This window comes from Corvus hawaiiensis, chromosome 16, assembly GCF_020740725.1.
Source record: "Corvus hawaiiensis isolate bCorHaw1 chromosome 16, bCorHaw1.pri.cur, whole genome shotgun sequence".
Lineage (NCBI taxonomy): Eukaryota > Metazoa > Chordata > Aves > Passeriformes > Corvidae > Corvus > Corvus hawaiiensis.
Window position 1 is genome coordinate 13,105,767 of NC_063228.1, and position 23,572 is coordinate 13,129,338.

At 39.8% G+C, this 23,572-nt stretch overlaps 1 protein-coding gene across 15 annotated transcripts in view; it reads right to left on the reverse strand.

Annotated features, from left to right (window-relative positions):
- RBFOX1 (RNA binding fox-1 homolog 1) overlaps positions 1–23,572 on the reverse strand; it is a 1,119,677-nt gene that overhangs the window by 846,805 nt on the left and 249,300 nt on the right. For all 15 annotated transcript variants that reach the window (XM_048320436.1, XM_048320431.1, XM_048320443.1 and 12 more), the window contains exon 3: positions 19,504–19,536. In XM_048320436.1, coding sequence (XP_048176393.1) covers positions 19,504–19,536 — 33 coding nt within the window. The remainder of the gene's footprint in view (positions 1–19,503; positions 19,537–23,572) is intronic.

Below are 23,572 nucleotides of genomic sequence, written 5' to 3' on the forward strand. Positions count from 1 at the left end.
TCTGAAAATAGCTGGTCTGTGTCAGAATTATCTATGCAAATCTGGGTGACAAGAGGCTAAGAAGGGGGCAGTCACTTTTATACATTTTGTCACTTTGTCAGAATGACCTCTTCTTTAAAATACCTACTTAACCCTACACCCTGCTATTTTATAAAACAGCTTTTCTTTTTATTGTGGCAAAAAATCTATCCACCTACTGCACACCAAGTGATATTATTGTGAACACTTCTCTTTTTTTGCTAAGCCTCCATTTATATTTCTAAGCAGAATAGAGATTGCCAGGTGATCCTGAAACAATTAAAATTTATGTGAATTTCCCAAAGATATTTCATTAGTATTAAAACAGGACAGCTCATAGATTTTCAAAGGGGACTTGTTCTTTGCTATGTAAAGGAATTCAAAATAGAATCTGGTTCTGCACAGATTCCTGACTGAACTGAGCAAGTGGGAAGAGGCAGAGAGCAATGACCTCGTGTGAGCATCTGCCAAGGTCTGCACATCAAAGGCAGACCTGAGATTAGGTACAGCTAGAAAAAGATGTCTCCTGCACTCTTTCTGGTGGGATGCTTTCCATAAAAGTCACTTGTAGAATAATTAAGCATTCAGAAGTTGAAAAGGTAGCTCAAAGTGTCGGTAGGTTTGATTTGGGAGAGAGGAGCAATCCCGTGACAGACCTGAACACAGCATGGCCCAGGGATGGGGCTGGCACACTGTGTCCTCACGGGGATCACAGCTCTGGGGGTGCTTTGAAGAGCTGAGCTGGTGTGATGAAATCAGAAGGAAAGAATTTTGTGAGGGAGAACAATTATATTGTATTTTTATGTCTATATTTTTATATTGTATTTTTATATCTGTATTTATATACATACAGACACACATTCTAATATAATACATGTAATTATATAACCCATTGCTCTATCAGCATCTCAATAAAACAGTTTTTTCCTCCCCACTACAAGCAATACTGCCTGGCCATCATTTCCACATGGAGTAGCCATGGAAGTGCAGTCTGTAGTGATGATTCAGAGTTCTACAAGCAGCCCCTTCCTACTGATAGGGTGCTTCTCTCTTGGCTTTAGGTTTAGAGAAGTGAGAGAAGCTTTAATGATTAAATTATTCTCAAAAGATTTCACTGGACCTTTAACAGTAGTTAAAAAAACCTTTAAAATTGAGAAACTGAAGCAAAAATTCTGTTGTGAATTTTAAATTGAATTTTAACTAGCTGTGGATTATTGAAACATTTACTGAATAAAACACTGATCCTTGAATATGAACAGTTTTGATTTTTGTTCACATAACTTGTTGTTTAGTAAGAGACAATATAACTGGGAGATAAAAAAATAGTTGCTCATACTTAGTGTATTCCTTCCACAATTGCCTGCTTGGTGTTCAATTTCTCGCCCTTTATAGATCCATGAACATTTACTAGAAAACATATCAAACACCAATGTCTAAATATTGTCTGTTGTCAGGCTGAGTTCAGTGACCCAGGGGAAAGAGGCCTCCAGTTCCTTCCCCACGCAGCATTGCAAAGCAGAAAAATGCTAATCAACAATTTTCTACCAGGTCATATTTCTATAACAGATATAGCTCCTAATATCCAGGCTATCTCAGTTAACTTAGTTAATCTCTGATTTAGAAGAGCTTCTGAAAGAATGGGGGGAGAATGGGCTTTTTTTTAAAGCAGGGCTGTAAAGCAGCTTCCAGCCTTCAGAATAGAAATTGGTTTCTGGCTCAAGTATAGCAACTTTTAGCACAGTCACAGAGGTTGCTTAGGTTTTGAAGCCCCTGGTGAGTTCTTCAGTCCCCCAGGAAGAGGCACACAGGACCACTGTGGGTATGTCAGTGATCCAGCAGATCCTAAAGAAGGCGAACCCCATGGGCTGGCTCAGGTGGAACACTGGGAATGCAGAGAGCTGAACACGTGCTGTAATTGCCTCTCTTCTTCTCCTGGATTGGTTCCACTGGGGAAGCGATTGCATTAACTGGGAGCTTGTTCTGTCTGCAGAGCCTTTTCACTGTCAAGAAGCAATTTCTAGACGCAGGCAGCGCACAATAACATGAATCCCATAATGAAAACACTGCTCCTCTCAGGGCTCCAACAAACACTTGGTGCATCAAGTAGCAAGGGCTGACACCACGGCCCTTACCTCAGCTGGCAGAATTTATTTAACTAACCCCCCCAAAACAGACTTTAAATACCAGCTAAAAAAGCATGCTGCGTTCTTTAGCTTGTGCTGCTGATCCACTATGTGGCACCCATTTTATATGAAGTATAACTTAATTCTAGAATTTTCTCACAAGATTGAAAACTAGTATTTTTGGGTTTTGTTTACAGAAAGAAATATTTGGGTTAATATTTTGTTAATGTATCTCCCTTTCCTTATTTATATGTCCAGCCCCCCGGTCACCAGAAGTTGTATTACATTGTGAATGAAATAGATATTAACAACCTACTTGCTTTACTTTCTTTTTTTTTTTTTTTTTTGTGAATGTAATAGCAATTTCTATTTCTGCCAAGAGCTGCCTGGTGCTAATATTGTCAGTCTATATATGGTGTGAATATTGGCATTCATTTTCTGTGCTGTCATCCCAGCACCAGGCACTGTTTTAGTGCCCTGATACGGTGACTAACATTTTAAACCCTGGAGAAATAAAGATAAGCAGTGGGAAATACAGTCCTAGCAGGGATTCACAAGAGAACGTTTCTTGATGAAAAGAAACTCAATAACTTCACAAATGTTTTCATCATAATAATCCAAATCCTTATGAGTCACAGTAGAGGAATCTTACCACAGATTCCTCTAAAATATTTATGACTCTTACCATTTTTTGACCAAATAAATGGAACCATGTTCTGAATCACCAGCTTGCCTGGCTGTTACCAGGGAAATTTGCAAAGAGGGGAAAAAACCAACTGACAACTGTTTGGCTTATTTAACTATTCGGAGCAACCGATTCCCTCCCAACATTATTCATGCAGCATTTCCACTAGGAGGCTGGCTGATTTCTGCTCTCTTTTCCAGCCTTTTATGAGCAGCTTCCTTAGTCTAATTAAAGCAGAGAACCCAGCTGTCTTCCCCTCTGCTTCAGAAAGCTAAGGGAAGAACTCCAGGAAAATCACTCTTCAGGGACTCCACAGGGATAGCCAGGATCTAAGAACTGGGAATTTAATTCTCAAGCCCCAGATTTCCCAGAGCTAAAAGGGAGGTACATTTGCAAGTTATATTAGGACCTGCTCCAAGACCTGTGTTTTGGTGCAGCCACAGGTGGGGGGGGGGGGGGGGTGCGATTTAAAGGAAAGCAAGTAAAAATATTGCATTTCCCACCTGACCTGATCCTGTTCACTCCCAGGTCAGCTGGGAGGAGCCCCCAGCCCGGCACAGCAGAAGGCACTGCATGGTGAGAGTGGGGTGGGATGGGGCAGTTCCTTCCAGCTGGTGCAGAATGTGGGTCAGCCATGGAGGAAACCTCCAAGGGCCTTTGCTCTTTGTGCTTCCCCTTTGCTCCTGCCAAAGGGGTCACAGTGTTAACCAGGGGTGGGGTGATTAAGAACTGTGACACTTTCTAGGAGGGGACAGGGATGGCCACAAACCCACTTGCTCAAGAGATGACACCTGCCCCCACCCGAACCCAGGTTTGCCTCCTCTTCCCTGAGAACACGCAGCAGGAGGAACAGGGACATAATCATCAGGATTTTGTGGAAACAACCAGAAAGCATTTCAAAATTTCACTCCAACAGAGACCAATTCTATTTCACACCTTGGCAGACTGGCTTCATCAAACATTTTTCTCCCCAGGAAAGTTGGAAAATGCTGTCTGTCCCTGGGAAATACAAGGATCCTGTTGTCTGTGTCTTTCTCTGTGACTGCCCATGTGAAAGACAAGCATCTGCACAGCTGAGCCTGGGAAAGCCAAGCAAAATGGGATGTGTAGGCTGACACCAGCATCTGCCAGCAAGCCCTGCATCATCTCAGAGGGATGGATTACCTCTGCAGCCTCCTGTCCTTCCAAGGACAGAGCTCAGGAACAGAAGGGAACGGGGCTGGATGTACCATGTCCCACTGCAGTGCTCCAAGCCTCTCCACGAGGAGAGGGCACTTTGCCATCACTGCAGGATAAGGAACCCAAGGCAGGGAGCACCAGCAAAGTTCTGACTTGCCTAAAACTGAGATTTTGCTGCCCTCATCAGTTTACAGCCCTTGGAATTACCTGGCTTGCTTGTGCCTGAAGCTGACCTTCGAGATGAGCTTCCCCAAAGATATTGCAGCTCATTAAAAACTGCACTAAACAGTTGGCTGGGGATCTAGGAGAGGTGGCCTTGCTGCACGATTAAGAAAAGTAAAATGAACTACTGGGAACTCTATAGTCACTAATGAATTTCCTTCAAAAAGTCAGAGGTTAAATACAAATGTCAACAACAGGATCCCCAGCTGTCCTCAATTTCATCAGTGAAATGGTCAGTGCAGGCTACTGACTGCAAAGATAAATATTTAGAATAAAAATAGAAAGGTCAGCCCAGAGAAATGCAGACTTTGCAAAGCCAATTAAGTAAAACCCTCAGGACAGATTGTATAGTGATGATATCCCAGTACACTCCTGTATCAAATCAGATCAATATAGGAATGCACTTAAAACCGATTTTTGAGAGCTCTAAGCAATACACAATAGGGTAAGTTGCCTTTGAACACAGAAAAGCAGATACTTCAGGTGAGCATTACAGAACAATGATCTTAATTTTACAGTGTTGAAAGCTCCCTGGCCTTGAAAGAAACAATATATTTGTATTAAAATTAACAGTGTTCCCTCACTGGCACAGGGAAGCTGATACAACAGGTCAAAATTAGTTAATTACAGAAAATATGTGTTTATGGATACACCAGGGCTTAAAGAGAAGATGTTTAGAACTCACATTGCCATATAGGAGATGGATTATTCTCAGATTGATCCCATCAGATGATCTATTCCTCACAGATCCTTATTTTAAATACATTGGGTGCAAAATAGACCAAAACAAACGTCACGATTTGGATTTTGCTTGGAAATCAGCTAGTCTAGTTAGGGAACTGCTTAAAAGCAGATTGGTGTGAAGGGGTGATGCTGACAAGCTACATACATGTGACATGAGGATGTCACACGTGCAAGGGAAATCTTCTCCTCCATCCCATTAGAAGTTCCATTAAACAAGGGATCATAAATAGCTGCTGCTTTTAACCATGTGCATAGCACAAAGAATTATGCCCCATTGCACCTCTCAGCTTCTAAGCACTGCAAAGTTGGAATATTCCAGAGAAAGATGAACATCTGCCCTCAACTCACCAGTTATCAACACCACACTGCCTGGTCTGGATCAACAGGATTTGAATTAAAAGTCGCTCCCTAATCCTCCTCTTTGAAAGGAAAATATCTGTGCATTTAAAACATCATCTGCTTCATTCCCTCACTCATCAGAAGAGCTTATCTGCAGCCCTAGACAAGTGAGAACATTCAAAGTTATGTGTGAAAAGCAAATTGGGAAAAGAAGAGTGATAAATTTGACAGTGGTCAATATGTTCAAAAGTTTCAATGAAAACCTGAATGGTGTAAAGATAAAGCACACCCTAATTGTGTAGTTAGCCAAAACAGTTTTCACAGTGCTTTGATCTATTTAGTATTTTACATTCATAATTAAAAAGTGCCTACTAATGCATTTACCTGAGATGTGTTATGATCACTCAGGGAATAAGGCTGCTTATTCTCATTTATAAAGCTGAAACAACTTATCTCCCTTTTTTAAGGCAGGAGAAGACAAATTTTACAATGTTTTTATGAAAAATTTTCATTTGACTAAGAAAACAAACAATTCTAAAAGAAAATGTACAATTAGGAGCCTCTCTCTGCTATTTGTTTACAGAGTAATCCTCAGGTCACTGAACTAAAAACCCAACTAATTTTGCCCTTAGATACAAATAAAGTTTCTAAAGCCTAAATGAAAAAGGAAGTCCATAGAACAGCTCGTGTACATGGTCAGCTTCTGTTGTTATGTCTTTGAAAGGCCTCAGCTTCAAGGTCTGCTGGGTTGCCCATTCACCCAGTTTAGAATCATTAAACATGTTTTTGCTTTTCACAAATTTCCTCTATTCTGCCCACCTCAATTTTTTTTTTTTGTGAGAACTGAGGGAAGAATTGAGCTTGGCATTTTGATGAGCTCCCACTGCCAGCTCAAGAGAGGCATGAATCAGCCATACCCCAATTTATGGAATCTAAAAACTATACTAAAACACACATACAAAGTCACAGTGACTTGAAAGATCACGTTCTTCTTCCACAGGGGAAATCCCACAGAGACTCAAGCAGAAAAGCCCAACAATTGTGTTTGAGAAACAGCTGAAGCAGCAGAGAGTTATCTGGGATGATAACCAGAGCTTTTCTTCATTAGTAATATAGGAAAAAAAGTAGGGTAATATAAAAATAACGTGAAAAGCTGCTACAGAAATTTTTCACCACTTTACTGGTTAAAAAAAAAAGAAGAAGAAATCTCAATTTTTGACGACTTGAGGAGATTTTCTAAGACAAAAGACTTTTTTTGCTGTCTTATCCCGCTGCTCCTCCCAGGTGCTGAGGAAATTGTAAACAAGACTAATAAAGGGAGGGAAATCACTTCAATGCAAAGTGGTATTCTGGAGTAGAAGGAGTTCTTCTGGAGTTCTTATTTCTTCCCCCAAGCAACATCTCATTCTTACCTGGGCCATGATCTCCAGGGAAAACCCTGATTACAGCAATGATAAAACATCAGAAGTCATTGAAACACCTCACACACAAATCTTTTATTCTCCAAGCAAAATGGAAAATGTTGAAGAATCACCACAAATGAAAATAATCAGACTAGTTTTTCAAGAAATTCTCCCCATATCATTCCCTTACAGTGCCATCATTAACCTGGACATGTTGATATTTGCTTTTTGAACTGCCTGACTTTTACCCTGAGGCTGCTAAAGCCTCTCTGCCCTCAGGAATGCCACCCAAAGTGCCACTGAATTCCAGGCCCTCTGAGCACAGGCACAGCTGTTGTGCACTGGGCCGCCTGACAGCCCTATGAGCACACAAGGATTTTTTTTCCCATGAAGAGAAACACCAGCAAATTGAATTACTGTGCTAACAGGAGCAAATAAAATTTATTTAGAAAAGGAACGCATAGTGATATTGTCTAATTAAAATTATTCAGACTTGCTTTGCACTGTCAGTGTTTTGAAGAAGGATAGCAGGTAGTACAGTACCTAGTGCCTGTGAATTTATTAGTGTTGAGCTTTAACCCTACAACTGTCAGCTCTGATTGGAAAAATTACATTCAAGGTTTTGTAGCAAGAAGTGATTAAGTGCATTTACAAAGTGAGGACATCCGTTCCCAAGCTGCCTAACATCAATTAAAGGAGGCCAAATTAAATCGATGTTCTAATTCTACAAAATTAATGGTAACTTTTTTTTAATAGATGTAACAACATTTCCCTGAGGTCCTGTAATAAATTCTTATCACAGCAACTCATGTAGAAAGTAAATGGTTACCTATCCATGAAAATGCCATGTTTAAACCCAGTTATGGGAACGATGACAGTAGGATTCCTAATGGTTCCAGTGCTCTTCCAGGCATTTTATACTTGATTTAATGTTTGAGAGTCCTTTACTTTTAAACATGAGGAAAGCATGAAGGAAAAAACATTCTTGTTCATTATGGAAGTATTAATTTTTTCACATTAGTTCATTTTAAATAGAGCACTCCCTTAAACTCACGGGACCAGGAGCTAATTAAGGTTACTTGTAATTACTTTTAATCAAAATACAGTCATATGTCTTCACTTTACATCATTTTATAAAAGGCAAAAGGGATTTTTTAATTTTTGGGGGGGGGGGGGGGGTTGTTTTGTTTGGTTAGTTTTGGTTTTAAGTGTTGGGTGACATAAACCAAATATTTCAATTTTCCATATCACGATTCCTGCTCAGGAGATGAAGGGAGCAGAGATATTTCAGATGCAGGTTTGCAATCTAGAAGCTGAGGTGAAGGCACCTACGCCTTATGGCAGAGTATCCCAGTGCCACTGGCTGTGAGTGATAAGGAATTAAATACCACACCACCTGTGGGAGAAGCAGCTGAATTAATGGCTCATATGGTTTCTAAACTTTCACATTCTCTCTACCATAATGCTCTTATAATTATTAGAAAAGATACATTTGACTACTCTCTACGGCTCCTTTAATTTACTATTTAAAGTATTAAGTAAGGAGCCATAAACCAAAATTTCTGATAGTTACAGCCACATTCAGGAATATTTGTCACTGCCACTAACTCTTTCTGGAGGATCTCTCCTAAAACACTGTCCTGAGCAGAATCATAATTGAATATATCATCCATATTACAATGACTAAAGTATTTAGTGAAAGCTTAACTGAAACAGGATTAAATTAATCTGCGTGTTTGGTTCAGCTTTCTGTTTATGTAAGTCTAGGCCTTAACCTGCTACTTCTGAAAAGTACAACCAGTACTCAATTGCCTTCTTGAGTTAAGTCCATGCAAGACAAACTAAACTAATGAACACAACTCAGTTCTCGAGCACTCATTTTATAAATTCAGCACACTCTTGGTATCGGATTTAAAATGTGGTTTTGAAACACAGGTTTTGGAGTGATGCTTTAAAATTCATTAAACACAGAGATATTTCCTCCTGGAACATTATTCTGGTCTCCTGACAATCGGTGGCTTTACCAGCATGTAATCATCTATGTTTATCTGTAGATGCCCTTGTGTTATTCGTCAGAATAAATCGTCTAGAGCTCAAACACAATGCTGTTTTCAATTTCATGTTTTCAGAAGCCCTGCTGAACGTGAAGAGCTGTTCAGCTGGGAGCTGCTTTGCCTCCCCAGAGAAGTTACAGCAAAAAACATTCACTGAATCCAGAGCAGGAAAGAAATTCTCGTGTTATGTTTGAAGTCTAAGAATGTAAAGTCTGCACGAAAAAGTAATTGAATTTAAAAGATTGAACTGTTTGAGTTTCTCTAGATAGTTTGGAATGAACTCTTGAATTTCTTCAAATCCTACTCAGGACAACATTCACTGTGTCCTTTGGGAACAAAGGGCACTAAGGAAGAAGGAAATGAGATACAGCAAGGAGAGCAATTTTCAAACCAACTGCTGGGAGTTACTCTGTTGTAGAAACCCTGTAAAGATGATTCTGAAGACTTTATCCTCGTCCCAAAATCATAAACTCCCAATCCAACGATGTCTTTTAGTTAGGAGAGCACTTCAGTAATTCAGCAAATAATTCATCATATGCAAATAATTCGTTACAATGTGAATAAACCACTTCCAGACCACAAGTAATTGGAAACCCTTTATGAGACCAGAAATTGAAATCATGTTTCAATGGCAAAGAGATGTGGAACTGCTGGGGAAAAAAGTGCCTTAACAAGCAACTGTACACCCTGGGCTGCCTCTGTCATCTGCTGCTTCCTGAGATCTTCCCAAAGCAAAGAGTGCCTTCCCCTACATCAGACATGTTTTAATTATGACCTCTGAGAAAACTCAAGAAAAGGAAATATTTTAGCAATGCCTTACTGATCCTTCTTCAAAGTTGCCATTACTGAGAAGGAGAAAGGGCCTGTTTCACCTTTTACTTCTCAGCTTCCCACTTTCCTCCAGCACATGAGAGACTCCCCCCAGTCTACTCATTTATTTTCTCCTCCTCTGCGATGCTGGGCAGCAGTTTCTCTCTTTTTCTCTCCCTGAAGCAGCTACACCAGTACAGGTACTACTGTTCACCTTCCCAGGATCCAGCTTATGAAAAGCAGGAGACAGAGAACAATGCTTCTTTTTCTCTTGCCCCTATTACAGCAACATGAACATTTCTCCAACCAACTACTGCAGTTTTAAATCGCCTCAAACCCTCCCTGGGTTTTTACAGAAGGGCAGGAAAGACATTTGGTGGCTGTTAAACATGAATGGGAAAGAAAATATTTTAGTAGTTCAGTCAAAAGATTAAACCAAATACACACTGCCCCCAAACACCCCCTCAGGATTCTGGTTATTCACCCCTGCAGCGAGTGTTGCTACCAAGTAAATTGTTTTTTAAATGTACAGCGTGAATGGGCAGCAGCACCTTTCCACACCTTCCTAGTGAAGTCCCAAAGCAAAATGCTGCTTGGCTCACAGTTGCTTTATCTGTGAATAGATGTTACCTATATTTACAATTATTTTTTTATAAAGACATTATTTCCCCTAAACATAAACCCCTCATGCTCTATAAGTGCTGAATCAATGTGTTTGTGCTGATGGAAACATTCCCTTTGTCCTGCTGTGGATCTTATGGTTTGTTTGCTCCAAACTACTCACATTTCATTCAGAAACTTTTCCCAAAATATCTCTTTTGCCCGTTTTGTGCACAATGTTAAGCACCAGTACAAGGTTCAATGAATAAGAAATCCAGTCTTTTCTGCATTTTCACATATAAATTAAAGCTGTTGAACTAAATACCTCGTGGAAAGATATCTTTTTTTGATCAGATACTGCAGTTCTCAGCCTGAGACCTTTATCTGTTTAAAAGTGACATTTGAGGACTGATTATTAACAATTTAAACTCCCCTTTCTCTTCCTCAGCTTCTGCCACCTTCTACCTAAACTGAGATCACGTTCACTGCTCTTAAAACCTGTCACAGTTCCATTAGGGCCCAGCTCCATTAAAGTTTATGAAGCTCTGCCAATTTACATGGCAGAGAATTTGGCCTGTGCTTTGTTTAAAGGTTATAAGCCTTGCCCACAAATACTACAGTTCCATGTGGAATTCAGCTGCTCTTTAATTTATACAGCTGCCCATGTCAGCCAAAAGGCCTTTACTTTAGACTCTAAATGAAGTAGAACAATGAAAATGTTAACCACCTTTTGGTATTCTTATAGGCACTTAAGAAAGGAATTTTTATCACATTTATTTACATCTACCTATGAAATTTCATCTTTCGCCCTTGCTGCTGCCAATCATTTTTGTTCAATATCAAGAGAAAATAATTTTTTTTTCACCAATTATAGAAATAAAATAAAACGAAGAAGTTTATTTGCTCTACTTTTTGCTAACAGAATTTCCAGTATAGGTTTTCAGTGTATAAACTGATTAACTACCTGTACTCCTGCTAAGGTGATCTAGAATAATTAGTCAAAGGAAAGAGAACAGACCCCAAACAAAATTTCACTAGGCCTGAGGATGGAAGGAAACCTTTGTAAGAACCAGAAAAAAGTTACTTTGAAATGTCTGGCTCCTTATGTTAAACAGTCAATGGTGAATATTAATGTATTTTCAGCTAAAATTTCCTTTTGATGTTTTTCTGTGAGTACACTTCTTTTGTTAACTATGTACTTCATAAACATGACAACTGTTGCCCATGATTTTTCCCAGCATACAGCCAAGGAATACATCCAGTTTTAATGGGAAGAGCGTGCAAAGGCCTTCTGAATGTTAGTCCTTGCAGAAGGAAGAGATTTATCTTCAAACAAAGATCTACTTAAATATGTTTGTGACAGCTGAGGAATTTATCTCCAATTCTTTTTGCCTGTGGTGTGCCACATTGCTATTTTCCCCACAGCAGCATGCAAGAAGCAAACTAAGATGTCATATACATAATACAGAGATAAAAAATGACCCTATTTCCATGTCCATGTGGTAAATGGAATGAAAGTTCAGTGAACACATATTTGCACATTAATTGAACTGCATGATTCTGTCCTGTTCAATCAAGTCACTGCTCTATGTACCACAGGAAATTTTTTCCCCAAGAGCCATTAAACCAACTTTATCGCTTAAACACATACACGTTTTCACCTATTTATCTTCCTGCCTTGCCAAGATAGAAGAAAAAAGTTACCTCTGTGTACTCACATGATTGAAAACACTTAAACAGGAATTTATATATTACTACATCACATCATTATAAAGAGAATCTGAACTAAGTGTTGCTGTTCACTGTAACAATCAGAGAACAAAGGTATTTGATCTACTTTTGTAACCTATAAATATTTAGGAGACATTTGGTCTTTGAGAATATTAAGTTTTCCCTCAGAAATCAAGTTTCCTTTGGCTGATTTAATCATCAAGATCAATATGGCACATCTAGAGCTGTGACAGTGTGATACTCTTGAAATCCACAAGTGAGCACTGAGAAAAGTGTGATTAATGCAGCATCTTTAAAACCTTCATCAAAACACGTCCAAATTCTCCTATAGGCAGTGAAAACTTACAGCATTCAGCAAGAGGACATGGAAGGAAAGTAAGAAACAGAATCAATAAGCAAAGTGCATTTTCAAGTCAATACCAACCCTTTAGTGAGACGAGCTTATATTCACATCCGTTGCCATCAAATTACTGATGTGCTTTACTGGAATACATTCTGGAGACACATGTCCATAAAAATGGGTGTGTCTATATATACACATGCAGAAAAGGCATGCAGGATGCTGCACAGCTGTCATTATTAAATCTAACTTCCTTCAGAAGCCTCTTAGGAGTCCGGTCCCAATAGGTTTGGGTAGCACAGGGGGGTTGCTGTTGGCAATGCAATTTTTAGATCCTTGGGGGAAAATTCCAGTTTCAGGCTCAGTGGTCAATATGAACCCAAACAGCCACATCAGAGCTGTGGAGGTCTGGGTACAACATTTCCCCTGCAGGAGCTCATTCTCCAAAGTGCAGTGACTTCCAAAGCGATGCCAGCTGTGGGTCCCACCCTGTCCCATAAACAGCCTTGGAGCCCTGACTAAAGGGACTGGGCAGCATTTGGGTGAGAGAAGGACAAAAGAGAAGCCTATGCAAACTTCACAAAGCAGACCTCAAAAGAAAGATAGGGGCTCAAAAAAACCAACCAAACAAAAAAACAAAAAAACAAAACCAAAACAAACAAACAAGCAAAAAAAAAAAACCCAGCCAGAAATAAAAAAGCAACAACCCCCATCAAAAAAAACCCCAAGCAAACAAAACCCCAAAGCCAGTTAAAAGACTGTTTGCTGAGATAAAGACTTTACTGGGGAAGGTTGTGCAACTTTGAATGAAGCATATTGAGGTAACTGAATTAGTCTATGGACCATTTTTCATAGGTATATTAAAATAAATCGAACTCTGAAGCCCGTGTAGGCAACAGAGGCTCAGCTACCAGAGCCACACAGAAGAACCTGTGTGGTATCATAGCCATAAAGACCTCAGTCAACAAATATTCTGGCCTTGTTTTGTAATCCCTCCCCTCAGAGCACCATGACACACCTGGGGACTCTTCAGACTGTGCTGGGACAGCTGAAAAAGCACCTTTTTAAGAGCCTACAAGACCCAAGCTTTTGTCACTCTACCTGAGTAAACGTAATTTATGTGTCCAAGTCCTTGCCAAACTGCATGACAATTAAAGCCTATTACTGACTTGAAGGAATACAAAATGAAGGCTCTAGTTCCAATCATATATGTTTTATAAATGCTGTATTTAATAATATGTAATCAGTAAACTAGACAACTGGTTGTGCCTAAACTGATGTATTGCACGATTCAATCTATCTGGGGGTTTATGAAAGTTTGTAATTTCCATTCATTATCTTTTGTTGAGCTACTTGCTTTTCAGTGGTGGAAGCTTCTGCTTCCATGAGTAAAGTAGTCCCCAAACCATAAATTATATTCTACAGTTTTGACATCATTTATTTTCATATCATTATACATGCCAACCTTTTGACTACTCAAGATCAAAAGAGTTGCTCTCCAGGCTCATATTTCACTATAGCTCTCATATTTTATGCAGCAAATTAGGTTTTACAGTAGCAGCTACAGCAAGACTGTGTCTCACACTGCACGGCTTAAAATTACTGCACAGGATTTCAGACAGAAGGAGCACAATCCTAGAAATTCATGCTCAAGTTAAAAATGGATGAAAACTTTGTATAATTCTTCTCCATCCATTTTGTACAGTCTTTATACATATACATGTAGCTAATGTGGTTAAACCTCAACACTATAAAAGGAAGTCAGAATTCTGCCTTTGGTAATAAAAAGTTGGAGGGGAATCCATCAAATCCTGATGAAGGCAGGTATTTGATAGGTTCAGTCACATCCAAGGGTCACCCAGCAGGCACACACTGCCATGAATTTCCTTCCTGACACATTTGGAATGTCCATATTAACTTGTCAGGATAATTGCTACAGCTGGGAGCTCCCATCACTGACAATCAAGGGTTTATTGGGTATCTGGAGACACAGTAGGTGCTCAGCAGGATTAATATGTGACACTGAGTTACCCAGAAACACCTTCCACTGGGAGTTCAGACCCTTACTCAGCTTACATGATTGAAAAAAACTTTTTAGTGGAAATTACTTAAGGCACGACATCAAAATCCCAACTTCTGCACAGTTACAACTGTTCAGCTCTAAAAGCTTGAAAATTAAAAATAATTTTAATTAATAATTCTTGATTTTACACTTGAAATTATAAATATTTTTAGTTACATTTTACAGAATTATGGCATTATTGCCATAATTATATTTTTAAGAAAAAATACTGGTACTTATTTATACACAATTTGTGACAGCTTGATTTAGCCAAATCTAAAGTGATTTCAACAGATCAAGCAAAAATTACAATCTTACTGCAATAATTATCCTCTTGATAAATACTAAAGTCCTACTACAACCTACAGAGATTTTAAACCCCCTTAAAATAATCGAGATTATGACTATAAGGAAAGCTTTATGCTATACTCCTATAGATAGGTAGTTTTCTTAAAATGCAAATATTTTCTTGCTGTAAATACATTAAAGATAGGAACATTAAAAAATATATAAATAGCAAATTCTTTATTAGTCATCATGATTGACCACTCCATGCCCCATTCCACTTGTAGGGAAGAGGGAATATAGAGCTGGATAAGATTAACAATGCACAGTTTCAATCAAACACTGTGGCTGATGCAAAGTATTGATGCATCAGAACAGGGAGAAGCTGTAATCCACTCACTCATCCTGAAAAACAACCCAAAAATAGAAATGGAAATGTCTCCTGTCCTGAGCACACACATCCCCTGCAGTGATGGCACACGAGCTCCTTGCCTGTTAAGTGTGCTTGGGAGAGTAAAGTAGGGCAGGGAGTGGAGGAAGACTGAATGACATGTTTTTATCTGCTGTGGGGTTTTAATACAGCACCTGCAATTTGCCCTAACGGCATCCAACCAAGCATTCATCTTTCCCCAGATAAAGTTTCCATTGATATCATAGTCTTCCCATAGAAATCAATCAGACAGCCAACAGGATTTCAAAATTCCTCATGTGCTAGCAGAAAGAATTATAAGTGTACCAGGAGCAGAGCACGCTGCAAACCAGTCACAGTGGAACATTGGTAGAGGCATATTTTCTGAGCAAGCTCTGCTATCTGTTTACACACAAATTTTATGACTCCTTTTCCAAAATGAATTCGTTCACCTTGGCATTAGAAGCGGGAAAGAGAAGCAGGTATGGTCCTGCTGGCACTGAGCCCCCCAGCTCTGCTGCTGCCTCACCACAAGGCTTCCTTCACTTCTCTCGAGCCACGTTCTGTATCACCTCCAGAGCGCGTCAGACACTGGGCAGAGCGTGCAACACACGCCTGTGCACAGCCTGGCAGGCTGGGATTGCACCTGGGGCCCCCAGGATCAGTGCAAGGCAAGCAGACAATAATATCAGCCAGCACAAACCCTTCCCATCACCCTCCACAGTGCCTTTCAGACCATATCTGCTATGGACAGCTTGCATATGCATCGCTCCCATCACTCATGCAAACATATTTCCTGCAAGCAGACATGATTTTTCAAAAACATTTTACAAATAAAAAAAAAAAAACCAGTGAAAATTGTCTGTCCTTTCCGAGGATTCTTCTCCTCTCTCCACCCCGCAAAGGGAGCAGCAAAGGGTGGATGAAGGGAATACATGTGCTGGCCTTTGCTGAACAACACTGCTCCCCAGGCCTGACCTGTTCCTTCCATGTCAGGGAAGTGGGGGGCTTAAAGGTAATATTTCCTGATAATCGAGGCCCTGATGGATCATTGTACAAATGAGTCACACTTTTGTTATCATTAGAGCCATCTTCTCTTTACTATCCTTGGGTTCCCTGTAAACTCTGCTGTAATAACCTCCTTGGGCTATGAGCTGATTTTGATTCCATTTTATTGAGACATATTGGCACCCTTTTTTTCCTTGAGAGTAAAAAACAGGCTGCCTTGACATTCCTCTCATAAAAGCAGGCAGAGAGCTAACACAGAGTTATGCTGAACTTGTATGTCAATCAGGCATGACCTCTCACTTCTCACAAGAAGGCCTTGAACTTCACTGCATCATTTATTCAAATATTGCAGAGGAAAAGAGGAATCACAACAAGCTTTCTGTGTTCTATTTTGGTAACACCATTTGTTTCAGAAAGAGGAAAAGAAATTATGCTTTTCCTAACATAAAGATCATTTATACTCACTGCTAATTAGAAAGAAGAACACTCTGGAAAGTCAAATAATTTCCTGAATGAGCCATCTTTTCATGGGGAAAAATGTGCATACAAAAAACAATAAAAGGACTAGATGCCATATACCTGTAATAGATAAAGTTAGCAGAACTGAAAAAAAGGCATTCCTCAAACTGTTGTTCCAGCAAATGACATGAAAACTTATTTTATTGTGTGTGTTATGGCAATTGCTACAGTATCTAGCTGTATCTGAGATCATCTCAGGCCTGTGTTGCAATGGCATCAACAGAGTCTGTTATGGGTTTGAACAAGAAACCAGGGTAAGCTGTGATAAAAATCTTTGTGTTTGACTACCTATGCATAAGTTATTCCTTTTTAAGATGCCTCTAACTTGCATATTTACATGACTATGACCCTAAAAGACACGCTGTGGGCAGATTTGGCAATTATTTTTGGAAGGCTTTGCTGCCTACAGCTTTGACTCTGTCACTATTTGCTGGCCCTTTGGGTTAAAAGATGGAAGGAAGGTCCTGGGATCACTTGACAGCTTCCTGTAGATGTTCTTGTCTCTATAGTGCTATGTGGCAACCAACACTTAGAAAAAACCCAGCTGGTTTGTATCGTCCTAAAACATTCAATAGCAGTGCAAACATGCTAAGTTTTCATCCAGACTTCATACAAAATTTAGTAAGGGAACACAGCAGTGTCACCTAAGAACAGAGAAAGAGGAATAAACAAATTTCAAGACTACTTGGATCAACAGTTCAAGAGCAACCAAGTAGAGGTTCTAATAAAAGATATTAGAAAACAAATATAAGTGGGTTTTTTATCCAAAAGCAGGCCAGAGATCTTCCACACAAGCACTGCAGCAGCAAACAATGGAGGAGCTCTGATGGGACAAGACATGACACAAAGGTCGGCCAGAACAAGGGGATTTGGGGTTGTATCTTTCTCAGAACTGTTCGTGAAAACCCAAAGGTAAAGCAAAATAAAACCAAATCAAGTCAGGCAAAACACAGAGCCACTATTGTCAAAACTGAGGCAATGTCCTGTATGTCTTGCAATCCCCAAAGTTATGTAAGGCCTCAAAAATACACCAGAACTGTAGTGCTATGCTCGTATAGGTTTCAGGAAGATATTTTGGGAAGTTTTCCATTATGTCAAAGGAGTCTTTTCCCTCAAGCTGAAAATTCATCAACCAGTTCTGCATGCCTATTGTATTTTTAGTTGCTATTTTATATGAGTTACTCCACTGAATTCAGTCGGATTATTTCCAAACAACATTAATGCCCTGGTTTGGGAAAATATTTCATTAACCTTTATCTTCAGTTAGGATTTGCCCTGTATTGGGAACTTTGGCAATCATTCTGAGTACTTTCATGAATGGGAGAAACAGCACCCAACCATAACCTCTCACACACAGATCCGTGCCTACAAAGTCAGGAGGTCCACAGGCTGGGGCACAAAGTTCAGCCGGTAAGCTCTTAAAGAACAGCCACGTGTGTTAAGGTTTTCAAATTAATAGAGTACTAACAAACAAAGCAACTCCACTGACCGACTCAGAAACTTGCAATATTCCTAGAATTTTACACACACAAGAGAAAAAAGTACATGAGAACATTTTACAAATAAATAAGAAAACAGACTGTAGAAGGCAGCAGAGTCAATAGCAGTACCCACACAGCGACAAATCTCAGCCCCCAAAATCCCATTACAAAACAAGAAACTGAAAACAACTGTCACTGGGCTCTTGATATAACAACACCAAACATTTGAACGGTGCAACAGTGAAAAAACAGATACAAATCCTACTCCTGAAACTCCCTGAGACAAGCCAAGTATGCAATTGAATCAGACCAGCTAAATTGAACAGTGATATTACAGTCTTAATCTAAATAAAAATGAATGATCTCATTCTTTTGCAGTATGCAACTGAACTTGTGTTCTTGTTCTTTAAAGTAACTAGCACAGTTTATCTATTCTCTTTAATAATGCAATTTAATTTACCAAAGGTTCGTATTAAAAATTTATCTGACTCCAGCAGTTACAGTCACCTACACATTTTGTCACAGTTAAACATTAGCTTTGGAGCACATCACAAATTCCCTACTGTGAGTCCAAGAAGGGTTTCACAGAGGAACACTCTGAGCTTCCAATTGACATTACAAATAAATGAGTCAGGACCTGTGCACCACATTAAAATATCTGCCAGTTATTAAAAGTGCAGTGACTTCTTCAGCAGCAACGTTCAGAAGATGCAAATACAGCTGAACACGTTTGTGCTCACAAAGGACTGCCACTTTTGCTTTAGCAATCAGTTATTCAAAACATACTCCAATAATCTGAATCATTTCACCTCTAAGAACACCTTCAGACCATTCAGAGCTACTCAAACATCAAGAGAAAAACTGACAAAATAAATGTGAGTCCTAAAGGACCAAGCTAACCTGGAGCAATGTCAAGCACCCAAGGTAGGCAACGTACAACACTGCCAGTGGCACTCCACAATTCAATGAGAACTCAGCTCATCACAAAACTCATCTGTTCTTTCATGTCCCAGTCTCCTCAAGCAGCTCATGGCATATGGTACAAGAAGAATGAGGCAAACTGGGTATGGACATGGACAGAACAGGTGCCAGCCCCCAGAACTGCCTCTGCAGCAGCAGATACAAACCTGCTTGGCTGAGGAGCTAAGGAGAAAAATGGCAGTGCACAGGGAAAGGTCAGCTTGCACCTTCTGGGGGTGGGAAATAAAACATGCACTGAAAAACCTCTGAACGGAGTGGTTCTGATGCCATGGAAATCTTCAGAAATACCTGCACAATGGCAAAACTTTCCTAGAAGGACTTTATGAGCTTAAATATTGTTATACCATGACCAGATTTCCAAAGATTGGCTCATGAAGCACTAGAAGCAGCACAAATGCCATCCGGAAGTAACTTAAACTTTCACCCCAAAAACTGTAAGCAAGCTGGGCCCTCTATCAGAAGCACAGACAGCTACTTAACATTCTACCAGTATAAGATAGAATTTCCTACCTCAGCTTTGCTGGCATCCAGCGATGTCAAAACCTGAAAATTACAGGAAAAATGCATTAGTATTGATCCTACAAAACAGGAGTGGGATTAATTGGCTTTTGAGGTAACTGACATCAATTGGTTATTATGGCTTCAGGGAGCAGAACTGAAGAGAACTGTCTTTCACACTGAGACTATTCACCCCTCATGCACATCAGGAGGCAGAACCAGGGATATATTAAGACTACAGTAAAATTCAGGAATATTGGGTAAAAATCAAGGAAATATACCGAAAGAGAACTGGAAAAATATGTTTCTATTTTTACTAATTTTTAATTTGTTTCTGAGTAGAGATGATGAGCAATGCAACGATAAACTATTCCAACACCAACAATTCCCAGGATACACTCTGAAAAGAGTTCAGTTCCACAGGGGTAGAAGCAACAAGGTTTGAAGACCACGCTCCATGTGGAGTGTGACAAAGGAAGTTTTGCCAGACCCTTCTCTCTAGGGTCAGTCTGCTGGGCACAGGCATCCAGGGTTTGGCCACCTGGGAGCTCCAGTGCTGACTTCCAGCAACCAAAGCTGCACTGAGCACAAACATCAATGAGTTCTCTGCTACTCAAGGGTTACTGCGAGCTCAGTTAAGGTCAGTGTCTAACACTAGGGAGATACAAAGTCAACTGCTATGAAAAACTGCACAAAATCCACTTCTGGCAAGAGAGATCAATTCATCATTTATATTAAAGCAACTTAAACATTTTAAGACACGTATACATTGTTATAGGTCAAACAGCAGACGTGAAGTTAGTAAGCTTTTATTGGACTCTGAAGGCTGTTAAACTGTCTTTGTAAAACAAAAGTCTTTGTTAGAACTTTGTCACAATATTGTTACCACTTTACTAGGTTGAAAAGCCCTTAATAATCTCCTCACAAATTCCAGACTGACACTTAGCTATAATTCTGTCTCCAGGAGAATAGATCTTCCTTTATCTTGGTGTTCATCATCACTTCTAAAGGACACCACCAATTCTCCCCAGCTCCAAGGAGCAGGAGAAGGAGTGCCCAGCCATGACCCTGTCTGAGGGATGGGGGAGGAGAGCACAGTGTTTATTGAACAGAGCTCAGCCTGCAGAGCAAAAGAGACAATTTGTGTGCAGAGCTGCTGTTCAATGGAAGGCATCTGTGGATTCGTCAAAACCTTATTCCAAAGGAGTTTAGGAATGGAAATGAACTCCTGTCACATCACAACACGGTACCTGCAGTCACAAACAGTTATTTAATTTAACCTGATTCAAACCCAGGTTCAGCCCTATTTGAAATGTGTATTTTTGTCACTAATGGGATTTTGGAAGCTGTTCAAAAATTTCTCTCACACAAGCAGAACTGAACTTATTTAAATTCTATTTATTTACAAACAGCCTATCACCTCCTTTTTTTTTTTGTTATTCCTCTTCATCAATATTTTTTAGTGTTAGCAGTTATTTTGCCTTTCCAAAATGAACCATACATAAAGCCATCCCATCCATTCCCTGCTGGCATTCCCTTAGGTCACTCTGCTAGTGTCCCCTCACAAGGTCTTTCTACTAATAGACTCAGTAGAGTTACAGTCCACTTATATCAATTTAATTACATATTTCTTGGAGGCAAATGACTAAAAGCACGTATCTTAGAGGATATACCAAAAATCTGTCTTAAACCACCAGAATTTGGAGTGGATCTTCCTGAAGCTGCCATAAATCCTGCTCTAAGCCCTCTGTCAAAGGTGCCTATCTTCTCTATCAGCTATGCAAGAAATGTGACTAGAACTGAACAATGTGACTGTTCCAGCCAGGACTCACTAATGCCTTGCAAGGCAATTACTCTTCTGTTTTAATAATTCACCTTTCATGTCCAGAGACTGTATTTCTCTTTTATATTTTTGTACCTTCCTGGTGCTTTATAGTCACCCAGTGGCCAGCTGGACCACTGGACATATTATGCCCCTATCTTTCTTCTCCAAGTTATTGTCTGATAAATCCCTGCTCAGCAGTTGAATTCCAGTTAGTTCCTAGAAGCGTGACCTTTTACTTGCTATTACTAACATTAATTCACTTTTATTTCAATCTGAAAGCCCATCCATCTCTTCCTGGATAACACACCTGGCTCCTCTATGTTAGTAATTCTTCCCAGCTTTACATTTTTATCCAACTCCATTAGCACATTCTTAGGCCAAGCATACTAATGAAAAATTATCAAATGAAATGACAAATAACTCAATAGAGTGACACTACTGAGAGGAGCTTTATGTTGAGCAGTGCAGCACCAGCTGCCCCTGGTACAGCAGGTCAGGGTGCCAGGCTGTCACACCAGAGTTATTCTGGTGAGATACTTCAGCAGCCCGAGATACACAGCTGAGAGAACATCTGCATCCAGGCTGGACACAGGGACATGAACACACCCTAAGTTATTTCTGGGAACTCTGCAAAATGATCCTCCCACCAGAGGGATTAGGATCTTTAATAGTATACTCACCACTGTACCAATGGAGACAAAGATGGAGTGCTCCTACTTAAAATAATGACATTCCCCAAGCTAATGTTTAATTAAAAAACAGTAAAACACAGTAATTTAATATTATGGGTCAAATAACACTAATGAAATTAATGATCTGACTATTGTCAGTCTGTGAAGACCTGACAATTATCTAAAAGTTTTAACAGTTATTTTTATTTAAGTTAATGCGTCTCAACGCAGTGAATTATCATTTTATTTGTATGACTGATTTCTTCCTCTCCCTCACTCCTACCCCCCTGTTCCTGAAACTTGTAATTTCTAGACCAGCAGCTGTATCTCCTGTCATGTTTGAGAAGGCAGTGAATGAAGACATGGGAGCAGTATAACGGGTATGACAGAGAATTGCTGTTCCAAGTCATTCTTTGCTGAGGCTTTTGAGGAAGTGTCTGTGTGTCACCGTGTGATCACTCAATTAAATCCTCTGAGAAGGCACTGCCAGCTCTCAAGCCCCTTAAGCAGCACTAAGATCTGCAGCCAAGCCACCCGAGACACAAAACCAATTTATTCACCCCCATCCCAGGCAATCCTGGGTGAGGAAGTACCTGGAGTGATGTCTCCACGATAAGCTAGTTGTTCCAGAAGGTGGGAGTGGGGCAAGCCAAGGGAGGAGAAGAGAGGAGAACTGGGGTACAAACAAGGTGCTGTCCTAATTAGGTCATCTCGTTTCCCTTTGCAGATCCCCCTACTGCAGTAATCTACTGTTCTGCCCCACGAGTTGTGGGAGGGATGATGTTCATTTACTGGCTCCTGCTGCTCCCCCATGACATTTTATGCCCTAGGTAAAACAGCAATTTCACCAAGAGGAATTAAGGCTAAGCTGAGGGATCCTTGTCTCTCACCATAATCCCTCTGTGACATAACAAAACATGGGTTTATGTCACTTTCTCAAGGAAGATGCAATTTATTCTTCTTGTGCTACAAGCTAGATGTGACTGACAGAAAACATCTTTAAAAATGGCTTTTTTGCTATTCCTGGAAGTTGCACTCAATGCAGAACTTCCCATTTTACAGGAGGAATCCTGTGAATACTGACAAAAACATAGACATGGTAATAACACTGCAAAAAAAGTCTTTTAAACTATGTTTACTGCTTTTAGCATTTAGAAAGGTCTTATCTTGAGGTGCATGCATCTGTAGTTCCTCTCTCCAGAACGAACACAGGACAATATTTGCTGTTCTAAGCCAAAAAGCAAAGAGCTGCTATTTGTTACATATCTCAAGCCAACACCTTACCAGAAGGAAATAAAGGAAACTTTCTTGAACATAGAAAGCTCCTCAAACTTGAAACTGGAAAGCTAATTTAATGTCAATTTTGTATTAAAAATACATGAAATTCCCTGTGTAAAAGTTCAAAGACAAGAAAAAAAAGGAAAAAATTGAAAGGTACATGTTTTGAGCCAGGATTCTCATCTACCATGTCCCTGAAGGTGAGTGACCATTTCACTGAACTATCCCATCTCATCCACGTGTGAAGCCCTTTTTCTGTCACTTATTTTTCTAAAAAAAAAATTTTCTTAATTTTTTTCACCTTCTC